At 32.6% G+C, this 14,573-nt stretch overlaps 1 protein-coding gene across 1 annotated transcript; it reads right to left on the bottom strand.

Annotated features, from left to right (window-relative positions):
* Nucleotides 1–395: 395 nt before the first annotated feature.
* On the bottom strand, nt 396–3,705 carry LOC145822604 (uncharacterized). Its single transcript, XM_082920034.1, has 6 exons — nt 3,697–3,705; nt 3,008–3,090; nt 2,819–2,922; nt 2,024–2,329; nt 1,189–1,585; nt 396–822 (listed from the first exon to the last, which is right to left on the bottom strand). The coding sequence occupies exons 1-6, from the start codon at nt 3,703–3,705 to the stop codon at nt 396–398; spliced, it is 1,326 nt and encodes a 441-aa protein (XP_082776160.1).
* Between the last annotated feature and the right edge of the window lie 10,868 nt (nt 3,706–14,573).

The following is a 14,573-nucleotide window of genomic DNA, read 5'->3' as shown; positions in this document are numbered from 1 at the left end:
GTTCTTATTCATAACATTTGTGAATGTTCACACCATATCAATCTCTATGCATGTGAAAGTTCACATCACAATTTATATTCATGTCAACATTGACAACAATAAGGTAAAAAAGTTCAACCCATGTGCAAGTTTTCACATAATATGATTTTTTTACGCAAGTGTGAAGGTCCACATCATGTATTCATCATTGAAACTTTAACAAAATATCAATTTTGTACCCAAAAGAAAAAGAAAAAACACAAATGAAATACTAAGTTTGCCAAATCATTATTCTGCTTGCCAACACAACGTAATCTTATTGCAACACAATGTTTGCCAGCACAACAAAATCTTATTTCAAAAATAAATATAAGAATCCAATGTAAAACACAATGTTGAAATGAAAAATGTACATCCTATATCAACTCCTTGCATGATTTCCGATTATGGCTCCCCAACTTATCACATCTCCCGCACCTTATTTGTTTCAGTTTCTCACCCTTTGAAGGGATCCTATTCTTTTTCGGCCTTCCTGGTGGTCTTTTCACAGTTGGCGGGTATATAGTGAAGTCCATGGGATCAAAAGGCGACATTTCCACTGATGGTATAGGGAATATGGCACTCGAATAGGCTGCACGATATGTCTCTACATGAAAGTAATGTTCCACACAATCACTGAGATTGTAGTGGCTCTTCTGAATAGAAATCACAACATGGTCACATGGGAATCTATTGATTTGCCATTTGAAGCAAGAACATGCACGTCTTGCAATATCAACTGTAACAGATGGTATCGAATGAACTTCAAACACATCCTCATTGGCTTTGCTAACTTGCCAAGACCTAATGTCGATCAACGAATCCATAAGGATTGTTTCGAATGTAGGACAAATAAGCTCATTCCATTTGTTTGCTTGGTCACGCCGTGCAGATATTTGCCGCATCAACTGCGTACGAATTGTGTCCACCATTTGAGTGATAGGAAGATTGCGTGCTTCTTTAATCCAATTATTAAATGACTCCGCTGCATTGGATGTCATCTCCCCATAACGCATGCCCCTGCACAACATCACAAACATTGTACAATACGAAATTTAATTTTTTCTAAACTGAATATGAAATATCACATTGCCACAAAATATAACTGAAACTTCGCATCGCTACCATTCTAAACTTGACAAACGGAATACATTAGAAAACTACTATTACCTGAAGTATGAATTTGCCCAGTGCTCAGGTGCCAAGTCCTTGAAAAAATTATATGCTCGTTTCTTACCCTCCTCTTTTAATTTCGCAAGCTTTTCATGGAACCCTACCACAGTTGGCTTGTAAGCACAATCACCCAAACTACTAACTAGGTGATCCCTAAATCCATTATCAATTCCTTTCATCCGGTCTTTTAAATTTCTCTTCAAGTGTTGTAAGCAATAACTGTAGTGAGCCGATAGGAACACCTTTGGCATAGCTTCTAATAGACCAAGATTACAATCCGAAATAAAAGTAATCTGGCGCTTACCAACAACAACCTTCCCAAGTTCGTGCAAGAACCACGACCAATTGGCCGTGGTCTCTGAATCAACAATCACAAATGCAACAGGAAATAGACCTACAACACAACACCATTACACAACTGTTGACAATATTCCAAAGTGAATAGAAAACAATATAAAGCAAACAGGTCATGTGGATGTTTATATCTACATTGCCCTGTTACTATTGTTGTTTTTGGATTTGGGTTCGTAAACATCAATGATGCCAACATTCACATTTACGTCCATTAATAATGTTGTTATTGATTGTTGAAGTCATTGATGATGTGAGCATTCACAGTACTGCTCAATAATGGATAAACTGACATTAGTAGACACTGATTTGAACATTCACATCAGTGTATAATAATGTGAATGTACCCATTACTGTCATTAGCAGATGTAGGTGTGAACATTCACATCAGCGTATACTAATGTGAATGTTTACATTACTGATAATCTATGCTGCTCAATGTGAATATTTACATGAATAGACAACTAAAAAAAAAACTAACCATTGTTTCCATCTTTAGCCATTGCCGTAAGTAGCTGACCTTTGTACTTTCCTTTGAGGAATATTCCATCGAGGAATAATAAAGGCTGACAAGAATTGAACCCAGAAATACACGCATCAAATGATACAAAGAAACGACAAAACTGTTGACTACTCGCATCATAGTCTATATTGACATAACTCCCCGGATTGTAACGGATCACGGCATCCGAATACCACCGCAGCTGGTCAAACGATAATGAATGATCTCCATGAATAACGGCCTTTGCTTTCTCCACGCTCAACCATACCACGTGGTAACTCACATCTAGTGCAAAATCCCTTTTCAAAATATTCACCACATCACACGGCCGAGTCAACGGCTTGTCCCTCACAATTTCAGATATGGTTCTCGACACCAAATCCGAACTAACTCGCGGATTCTTTGATATTCGGACATTCGTACCACAACTATGCACATCACTAAACCTCTTGATGTAGATAAAACTATTTGCTCATTGTGCTCTACAATGTATAGCCCACAAGCAGCCTCTCTCCTCACGCATCACACACACAGCAATAACTCTTGTTGTTTTGTTCTTGACACACTTAAACTGAAACCCACATTGGATGGCATACTTACATAAAACATCACGAAATTCTTGTGCACCTCCAACAAACCGTTGTCCCGCATGCGTAATACCATTTGCCCAAGGGGCTGACAACAACACCTTCTCCTTATGGTGGCAAAATCTCCGTAGTGCATCAATTTCTTCCTCAACCCCCATACGTAGCGACCTAGAGCTACTTGACTGACCAATATCACTTTTCAACTCAACAACAACTTCTACATGTTGTACCCCCATTGATTTAACAAGCAGTAACATGTTCTGAAATTCTTCCTCATTGTCTAAATCACACCTATTAATCCCAGGTAGTTTATAGAACAATAAAATAGAACTAGCAAACAACTCATCCTATTTTTCACACAAACACTTCACCAAACGAGAATAGCACAATGCGCGGGCAACATTTATTATAGTTGTACTGCAACCATATGTACACACCAACATCATAAAGGTATATCTCCTGTAAAAACACAACAACACAACAATGAACAGCAATCCAAATCGATATGAAAATTCACATTGTGCAAAAATTAGATGACTATGTGTGCAGTTCAAGTGCTAAATCCATAATTCACATTAACAAGATGTGAACATTCACATTGATACATATACATATACTTCGAATTATATCACCTACGCAGAGCCTCATTAAGCAAACATCAAAGTAAAATAAGAACATCCACATTCTTTACATAATATTAACAAGATGTCAACATTTACATTGACACATATATTCTGAATTATATCATACACAGAGCCTCATTAAGCAAACATCAATTTAAAATGAGAACATTCACATGCTTCACATAATTCACATTAACAAGATGTAAACATTCACATTGATACATATACTCTAAATTATATCATCCACACAGAGCCTCATTATAGATACATCAAAATAAAATGAGAACTACACATTCTTCACATAATCTGAATGAACTCCCATCCACAGGACTACGTAAAATGCATATAATTGAAAAAACAGAGCATCCAATCCATATCAATCCAAAAATAGAGCAACTGATCTATCATACAAATGAAACCACATAACCAAAATGATACTAACCTTAATCATGCAATCCTACAATCGTCCAGAAACTCAAAAACAACTGATTTGAACTATTTATACTCCAGAAAATGTGACAACCGAACACCTTCCAATTCGTCGTCTTCACTCGAAAATTACCGAACCAGACTACAACAGCAAGAATGAAACCCTAGCACATCAAAGCGTTGGAACGAGCATGCAAAATAGAAATGTATCCCTCTGAATTAGAATGATGATGAAAAGTGTAAAGATAGAAACTGCCAAAACTGAATCAACGAAGAAACAGGCAACGTGATATGTATCAACACTGTATATATATATATATATATAAGGGCATAATAGTCCAGGTAAACATATTAAATTAGAAAAATGGACCTTATGGAATAAAAAAAAAGTATATAGGACTAATCATGTTATAATATTCCTTTGTGGACCTAATGGGTTATAACAACTCTAAAATGGATTTATCAATATGTTTAGAAAGTTAGCTGGTTTTTTTTTTTTTTTTCAATTGATTTGATAATTATGGGAGAAAAAGTAAAATGATGATGGATTGGGTGTGACATTTTATCTTATTGATTATTTTAACTTATTTTGTCTTTTAGAAGACTATTTTAACCTAACCATCTTTGCAAACATCCTTTTTTTAGTTTCAATCCGTATTTTTTATTTTTAATTAATTTTCTTACTTGTACAAAATTTGTAAAAATTCATTATATATTAGTAAAAAATTCAAATATATATATTAGTTTTTTTTTCGTATTTATTAAATTTTAAAAAAAAACTGTACAAATATTTTTAATTTTATCTAAACTAGCACATGTATAAATAAATAATCAAAAAATTAATTTTTGAAATTAAATAATAATCTAAAAAATCCATCTACAATATTTAGCAAAAATGATTTAGAATCAATTAAATTTTATTCATTTTTATCACAATTACATGTAAAAGAATTTTTTTTTATTCTTATGTCATTAATTGTGTGCTCTAAGTTCTTAATGACAAATATATGTCATAATTTAAGTGGTAAAAATTAAAAAATAAATCACAAAATTATATTTATGATAAAATATAAATACATTTCGTCTTATGAGTTTCGTAAATTTAATTTATCATACGATAGTCGTAAATTACATTTGTCAATAAAGTAATTTTTTCATATTTTGTCTTATGTTATAAGATTTACGTAAAAATGAATTAACATTCACTTGTGATATTAAATTTGGGCTTAACATTAAATTTACGCCAACTTGTCCTTCACCTAATCATTAAAAATTGTCTTGTTCTGTTCCCAACTTATATGAATCAATTGACCTACTTATTTATTAAATTAGTAAATAAATATTTGTAAATATTTTTTTATAATAAAAATAAGAAATATGAACTTATTTTATGCATACTTATCAGAAAGTTTGAACTATAGTTTTTTTTTTTTAAAAAAAAAACTATATATTTACGTTTAAAACAATTAAATGAATACTTATATATATATTCATGTATATAAAAATTATTTAAGATAAAGCCACCCTAAATTGTAGGTCATATTCTAATCATAATAAATTTAAATTTTATAATTAAATTATATCATAGTTTATCAATTCGTGACTAATATGAGCTAATTTGGGGGTTCTAAAATGGGATTAAACACTAAAAAGTAGCCAAGAAAATTTAGTTCAAATCCTTTTTTTTTTTTTTTGCCAATAATTCTTAATTGAAGTTTAGTCTTTAGAGAATCGTCTAGTTTATGTCTAATCCATGAGTTAGTAGACCTACCTATTTACTTAATTTTTAATTATTAAATATATATTTTTTTTAAAAAAATTATAACAAAAATAGGAAATATGTACATATTTGTTTGGTATATTTATTAACAATTTCAAAATTAATTAAGAAATTATATACGTATTCTTAAAAGGATAAATGACATTGGTAATCCCTATATTTTAACTCTTGTGTTATTTTTGTCCTTGCAATTTTAATTTGCTCAATTTTGACCCTAAATTTATAATTTTGTCTCAATTTGCTCCAAATTGTTACAATTGCTAGTTTTTTTTTTTTTTTTTTTTATATTGAAAATATACATATGAATAGCATTTGTTATACTTTTATATACAAAATTATAAACTTATTCAACTCAATAAGTTAATCTCAACCAACTCAGTAACTATTTTCTTTCAAAAATCTTAATCGACATTATCAATTAGACTAAATTAATACAAAATCTAAAATTACAGGTAAAAATCAAACTAATTGAAATTACAGAGACCAAATTGACACAAGAGACAAAATGCCGGGACTATTGATATAATTTACCCTTCTTAAAATATATCTAATATTGATTATCAATATTAAGATATATTTATATCTGAAAAACTATTTAAGACTAGATCATGCTAGAACCTGAATAAAAAATTAATAGCGTATTAAAAATATTTAATAATTATAAATTCAAATTTGATCAATTTTTCATTTAAATTTTTTCATAGAATTTGTAACGCCCTCAAAATAGTAACATTAAACCCATCAGATAAGACATGCATTTACATATAAACCAACCATATTCCTTTATTTCATTGAGTTTCATTACATAAGTATTACATGTTAACATCAAAACAAAATGCCCTACGGGCTTACAGCTTTCCAAGTTAACACTTGGTTTCAACAAAGGGTACTAACTCGTTTACACATTAAGCCCTTGGCTTGAAGTTACATGTAATACATCAAAAGTAAAACAACTACACTATGTCCGCCTCTAGCCTTCCAAGCTATGTCCTTGGAGGTGGCATGCTTCCTGTACCTGAAAATGATATTCCCATATAGGGTGAGCCACAGCCCAGTAGAAATGCACTAAACCAACCATGGACAATGACTAAAACATTAGCAATTGATAGTTGGTCAACACTGATACAATCACATAAATAACATATTTATGTCAACGACTTACAAGTCCCAATTACTTTTCATTTTCCCTTTAACAACAGATAAGCATACTAGCTCTATCATCATTTCCACAGATATGTATAAAAACTATATCTCACATTCAGATAAGCATAAAAACTATATCCACATTCTCAACAGATATGTATAACAACAATATCCTCAGATAAGCATATAAGCTGTATCCACATTCTACAACAGATATGTATATCAACAATATCCACAGATAAGCATACAAGCTGTATCCACACTTCACAAAGATAAGCATATGAGCTCTATCTTCACTTCTCTAGACAAGCATATGAGCTGTGTCTACGGAGTTCATCCCCTATCTCCTCCCAATACCTATCCGGTTTAGAGGTACATCCCCTATCTTCCCCTAAACCGCGGAGTACATCCCCTATCTCCTCCTCTACACATAACGTATACAAACACAATGGTTCTATATACAATCACCCAATACATACAAATAATGTATTCTATCAACCGTCAAGTTCCACGACACATTTCATTGATTAGTTTCAGTTTACCTAATCATCATACATTGTCTACAACAATCACGACTATCCTCCACCGATAGCCCAAAGCAGTTATTTCTAAAACAGAAAATAAATGCACAAATGGATATTCAATCAACATTTCATTTCTTCATTCTTCTCAATTAATTATCCCAATTAATTAAACAATGTAGTTAGGGCAATTCCCATAATTAACATTTCAACCCTTAGGTCCCATTTTCATCAATGATTCAACAATCATTTCCATTTCTCCATGCCAAACATGCATCTAGGTTTATTATGAATAAAACCCCAACTTTCGTAAAATTACACAAAGCCCCAAACTTTCACAAAATTACCAAATCAAGCCCAACATCTCAAAATACCAAAATTTAAAGACAAAACCCATAGAGAGGAGTAGGATATCCCTACCTCAAATTCGGAGTCCCAAAGGAGAAGACGACAAAACCCAACGTGCTCCAAAACCCGAGATTTTCAGATTAAAATGAAGCCCTCGACGATCAACAACTTTTTTGTAAAGGCCAAAGGTGAGTAAATCACTCCTACTAGATCAAAACCTAGAGAGAAGGTAGAGTCTAGAGTGAGAGGCTCAACAATGGTGATTTTGGAAAAGTAAGAGAGAGAAGAGAAAGTGAAAAAGTGATTTGAAGAGTCACAAATTCGGGACTTTAACCCAGGTCTCCGCTCGAGCGTAAAACACCCCGCTCGAGCGTCCACTCACAGACTTCCGCTCGAGCGGCCAACCGCCCGCTCGAGCGCAGAATGCACTCGCCCAGCACTTTTGCAGAACCAGGCCTCCGCTCGAGCTCCCAACCCTACGCTCGAGCGGCCACTCACACAGATCCGCTCGAGCGGCCAACTCCACGCTCGAGCGTAAAACACTGCACAACAAATACTGGATGGGTGTATTACCCGCTCGAGCGCCAACACCTCCGCTCGAGCGTACAGGCCAAAAATCTGGGCAACTAGTTTTGGTTTCTAAACTCAACCAACCTGAAACAAATCCGCCCAACACATCCTATAACTCAAATACGAAGTAAAAGGATGTAAACAAAATAATAAACAACTACCAACATCCACGGACACATGTCCGAATCACGGTATAACAAGGGTAAACCCGGGATCGCTATAGAATTAGGTTGTTTGATAATTTTAATTTATAGTTCCAATTCTTCCTTGTATTTTTTTAAAAATATTTTAAAATTATATATAATTATAATTTCTTTTGAAATTTTCTTTTCAATCTCAAATTATTACAACTTGAATTTGGGTAAAATTTATTTTTGACTTCTCATCTACAAAAACTAACAATAAACATAAATTAATTTTTTAAACATTGTAAAAAGGTAAATAAAGAAATATATTATCAATAATAATAACAAAACATATTTTTATTTATCATGTGATGTCTCACCACTGCATTAATAATAGACATTAATAATAAAATTAATTACGATAATACGACAATAATATATCAAATGATAACAATAATTTTTTATGGTTATACAAAAGTACTCAAAATTATATATAAAAAACAATATATGATCCATATTCAATTTTTATATTGTAAAATTCACACTTAATCTCAACTACATATTAGTTTTCTAAATCAATTCATCACCTAAACTATCTACTATTCTTTTAATATTCACATTTTCAAATCCACCCAAACAATGCTCTAGCCGAGCTCATCTTCACCCTTGTCGTTGCCATGCTCACCACCTCCACTAACCATCATGCAACTCCAGTCTAGTTTTTTATCTTTGTAAATATAAAAAGACAATGTTGTGAAAATAAAAATGTACCGTTAGAGTTTTAAAGAGTTAAAAATGAAAAATAAAAAAATACATGATTTTAGGTTTTCTTATTCTATATATGGGTGTTAATTTTTTTTTAAATCCATAAATTATGAAATAGTGTTCATTATTTAAAATTTTATTTATTGATGGGCAAATCAATTAAATGTTTTTAATTTTTTACAAATAAAAAATTTGAAAATTTTGTTTAAGAAATTTAAAAAATGGCCAAATCATAAAGAACAATATAAGACGTTTTATTCTATAAAATAAAAAAATAAAAAAAACTCATAACTATATTATCAATTCACATATATCAAAATAAATAATAACAACAACATAAAGTTTTTTTTTTTATACTTTTTCTATATAATAAAGCAGGACGGTTTTTGAATCTACAACATATTTTTGTCCTACTAAGACATTTGGATGACTCAGATCTGTTCAAATTAAAAAACAATGACTAAGATATATTTTTCAAAAAATATCCTACATGTACATTTTCTACTTTCCCGCTTTTCTCTCTTACTTTTTCCTTTTCTCACCCATCCTTCCATGATCCCATGATCCCACATTCCTCACTCTTTTCTTTTTATTTTTTTATTTTCTCTCATTTTTATTTTTCTCTCTATTTGTTTTTCTTTTTCTCCTTTTTGTTCAGTTATTTTTATTTACACCGTACAATTAGGTACGGGCATACACTAGTATACATACATATATATATATATATATATATATCTCACAAGTAGTGAAAATTTTAAAATTCTTTGACTAGATAAATAATAGATCATAAATAACAATGCTAGAAATACAAAAAACCAAACACATATGCTTTATAAACAGTAGGTTTAATATCATCTGAGTCCCACCCCTTGTGAAACATGTCTCATTCTGTATTTGGTCTAAACTTATACTTATTGAGTAGACAATAATAATCAATAATATATCAACAAGAAAATCTTGAAATCATAAATAAATAAATAAAAAACAATAACTAATAATAATAGTTTAGAGAGAATATAGCCTCTGAGATTTATTAGAAAAATGATAAGTTGCACAATAGTGACAAATGGAGGTGTCGAGTCTATATCGAATTGCCTAAAAAATATATGAAAATAATAAAGTACTCTACATAATATATGTATGTTGTTTGTAATGAATCTATATGTGAATAGTGGTCCTCCACATATAGGACTCTAAACACGCCCATTTACCAAGGGACATGCTTTACACGAAAAGACATAACCATTTATATATAAAGTTATAGTGGTCCCTTCGATTTGTGTATTTACACTAAAAGGCATAACCATTTGTGTATTTACCAAGGGACATGCTTTACACGAAAAGACAACCATTTATATATAAAGTTATAGTGTTCCATTTGATTTGTGTATTTACACTAAAAGACATAACCATTTAATATAGTCATTTATATATAAAGTTAGCATCCTTTACTGAATGTTTGATTAGATCTTTCAAGTGCACCATTAGGAGATTTTTAATTTTTTTCCATCTTGTAGGCTTTGTATCTTCAAAATAGAATTTGTATTTCCTGTAGAAAGGTCCATGATATTGCCATAGAAATGCATGTTTTACTTTATTCCTGTAATTTCCTTTGCTTAGGAGTAGTGATGAGTTAGGAAAGCCCATGAATCAACCCTTTTGCATTTGTGTGAGCTCATGGCCTAGCTCCCACGCTTGTAGCCATCAATAATAACGTGATTTGTTTTTATTTCATTTATTCATGTATCTGTTTTTAATGGATTGTGGATTAAACTAGTCAAAAGAATTTTAAAATTTTTGCTATTTGTGATATACATATACTAGTGTATGTCCGTACCTAAATGTACGGTGTGAATAAAATGGAAAAAATTTTAAAATGTCCTACATGCTTTTTTTTTTTATAACAATCATTTCCAGATAAATAATAAATCACAAATAACAATGCTAGAAACACAAAAACCAGACATAAATGTCTTACAAACGGTAGGTCCTATATCATGTGAGTCTCACCCCATGTAAAACATGTCTCATTCTGTGTTTTGTCTAAACTTATACTTATTGAGTAGACAATAATAATCAATAATATATCAACAAGAAAATCTTGAAATCATAAATAAATAAATGAAAAACAATAACTAATAATAATAGTTTAGAGAGAATATAGCCTCTGAGATTTATTAGAAACATGATAAGTTGCAAATAGTGACAAATGGAGGTGTCGAGTCTATATCAAATGGCCTAAAAAATATATGAAAATAATAAAGTACTCTCTATATAATAAAGTACCAAGGGACTTGCTTTTGAGATATGTCCCTTTGATTTGTGTATTTACACTGAAAGACATAACCACTTAATACAATCATTTATGTATATAAAGTTAGCATCCTTTACTTAAACCATCTCCAATGGATGCATCACCAAATTCAAATTTGGTAAAAAAGAGATACTTTTTATGCTCCAATAGTTTCACCAAAACAATATCAAATTAGAAAAATGTCAAATGTTTCACCAAACTGAGGATCTGGAAAGCGTTCGCCAATTTACTGTGCAGTAACATTGGGCGAGGACCCACCAGACGACCGGCCGAACATCCGACCGGTTGTCCTCCCGGTCATTCGGTTAATCGAACAAACAGATCTGGATTTTGATATGCTTTGAGGATGTAAGTGTTCAATATACACTACAAGAAAATCCAGCTTTGGCGACTAAAAAATGAATTTTCGTCGCTGAAAGTAAGACAATCGGCGACTAAAATGGAATTAGTCGCCAAAAGTGAACACTTTTGGCGACTAAGACAATTTAGTAGCCAAATGCATAGTTATTGGCGACTAAAATCAATTTCGTAGCCAAAAGTAAGGGTTTTGGCGACTAAAATTCAGTTTAGTCGCCAAAAGTGCAGATTTTTTGCTACTAAAAAAAATTAGTAGCTAAAAGGAGGGGTTTTGCCGACTAAACCCGACTTTAGTCGCCAAAAGTGCTGTTTTTTGCTACTAAAAAAAAATTAGTAGCTAAAAGGAGGAGTTTTGGCTACTAAACCTGACTTTAGTCGCCAAAAGTGGCTGTTTTTGGCTACAAAAAAAAAATTAGTAGCTAAAAGGAGGAGTTTTGGCTACTAAACCTGACTTTAGTCGCCAAAAGTGGCTGTTTTTGGCAAATAAAAAAAAATTAGTAGCTAAAAGTAGAGGTTTTGCCGACTAAAACTGACTTTAGTCTTTATTTTGGCGACTAAACTGTTTAGTCGGCGATTTAGTGACTATTGGCGACTAAATTTTTAGTCGGTAAATGTATTATTTCCAAAAGTGAAAAACACTATTGGCGACTAATTTTTTAGTCGGTAAACACCTATTTTTGGCGACTAAAAAAAGTTTAGTCGCCAATACCCTCCGCGACCAGAAATACGCGACAAATGTGGCGACTAAAAAATTTTGTCGGGAAAAGTCAAAAACAGACTTTCGGCGACTAAAAACAGACTTTTGGCGACTAAAAATTTAGTCGCCAAAAGTGATTTTTTTTGTAGTGATACTACGAGTTGCCTCACTTTCTTAGCCTTTTTCAGTCCAATCTTGATGACCCATTCATCCCACCACAAGGTCCTTGCCATGGCTGAACAATCCCAAAAGCCACCTTCACAGACAACCCACCACAAGCACACCAATCGTCTTGCTTCCGAACACCGCCCTCTTTCTTGTTATGGGAATGCAATAGATTGGTGGTTTGGTCCTTGTATGCTAATTCTTGAATTGCATGTGGAGTCTGAGATCATGCTGTGTTGTAAGGAGTAGATGGGATAAGAGATTTGGATATGCCTGTTGTTATTGTTTTGTATGTACTCTGTTTTTTTTTTTGTTTCTGGGTTTTCTGATAGAAACTCTCACTCTCTACCTAGACTCTCTATTCTCCAATTTTTATTTCTTAATTGTGATACCGATTTGATTTCTTTTTTTGGGCAAACTTCACTTTACCCCCCTATGGTCTAGGCCAAGTGCGGTTTACCCCCTGACATTCAAATATCACTACATAACCCCCTTGTGATTGATGGACTAAAACACACACTAACTTCTGTCAACAGAAGTTGTAATTGACAATTATACCCTCACATATATATTATTTTAGGGAAAATCCAGTTCTTTCTCTCTCCATCTTCATCTTCTTCGTCTCTCTCTCTCAATTTATGGGTTCAGATCTGAAAAATAATGTGCACTTTATCCGAAAAATCCTTTCATTGTTTTTCTAATTTTTTTTATACTCCTCACTACTGTTAGATTTTGATTTCTGGATCGTTGTTGTTGTTGTTGTTATTATTATTATTATTATTATTATTATTTATTTTTATTTGTTGTGATTGGTGTATGCAGTTTAGATCTTTTGGAGTTGAATTATCTAACTGTTATGGAGGATGCAAAAGCGGCTAAGATCGATGATGGAATGCCAGAGATGGTGTTTGGATTGGTGATCAATCACATACATGACCTGCATGACCGGGACGGGATCTTGCTAGTGTGCCCGCGGTGGTTTGAGCTCGATAGGTTATCGTGGGAGCATGTGACAGTGATGTTGAGTTACACGACGACGTCGCAGATACTATGACGGAAGTTTTAGAATCTTATTTCGCTGAAATTGAAGGTGAAGCCATAGGCGGCAATGTTTAAACTGATATAAGAGGATTGAGAGGGTATGTGACTCCTTGGATGGAAGAGATTGCCAGGTCCTTCAATTGCTTGAAGGAGCTTCATTTTCAGGGATGTTCAAATGCTTTACTAGGCAAATTTCGACCCAAACCAATCCTCAAAAAGAAAAAAAAAACCCGCAGATCTAATGATGTAATTGATACTAGCTTTGAAAATTAATATATATACATATATATACATTAATTTTTGATAGAAATTATGTTGTTCAAATTAATTTAGGTTTTTGTTTTGGGTTGTAATTTTAGAGAGAGAAGGAGGAAGACCCATGGCATGCCTTTGTAAATTTAAAGATGTTCTAGGGATATTTTGGTATTAAAATATAACTTACTCTCTGTATGGGCGTTTGAACTACACAGCCCGTTAACTTGGATGGAAAAGTGAACGGTGCGTTTTAGTCCACCAACCACAAGGGAGATATTATGATATTCGAATGACAGTGGGGTAATCCGCACATGGCCCAAACTATAGGGGGTGAAGTGAAGTTTGCCCCTTTTTTTATTTTTTATTTTATTAAGGTCAATTGGTATCTATGGGGTGAGAAAGCATTTGAAGAAGCATTCTGGGTTTTAATTTCGGATGCAAACTCAAAGTGAAAATTTTACACTGACTGGTCGACCGGCCAGTCGTCCTCCCGATCGTCCGTCTAGTCGACCGGTGATTTGATGAAAAGCCAAATCTCTCTGTTGGAACATGCGATATCAGATAGAGGAATTCGTCCATTTTTTACTCAGATTTGATGAATTTTTTGGTGAACCGTTAGAGATGCTCTTAATGTTTGATTAGATCTTTCAAGTGCACCATTAGGAGATTTTTAATTTTTTTTCCATCTTGTAGGCTTTATATCTTCAAAATAGAATTTGTATTTCCTGTAGAAAGGACCATGATATTGCCATAGAAATGAATGTTTTACTTCATTCCTATAATTTCCTCTGCTTAGGAGTAGTAATGAG

The sequence above is a fragment of the Camellia sinensis genome, chromosome 1 (assembly GCF_055761805.1).
Source record: "Camellia sinensis isolate YWXY chromosome 1, ASM5576180v1, whole genome shotgun sequence".
In the NCBI taxonomy this organism is placed as follows: Eukaryota; Viridiplantae; Streptophyta; class Magnoliopsida; order Ericales; family Theaceae; genus Camellia; species Camellia sinensis.
This window is presented reverse-complemented; position numbering and strand designations above follow the sequence as displayed.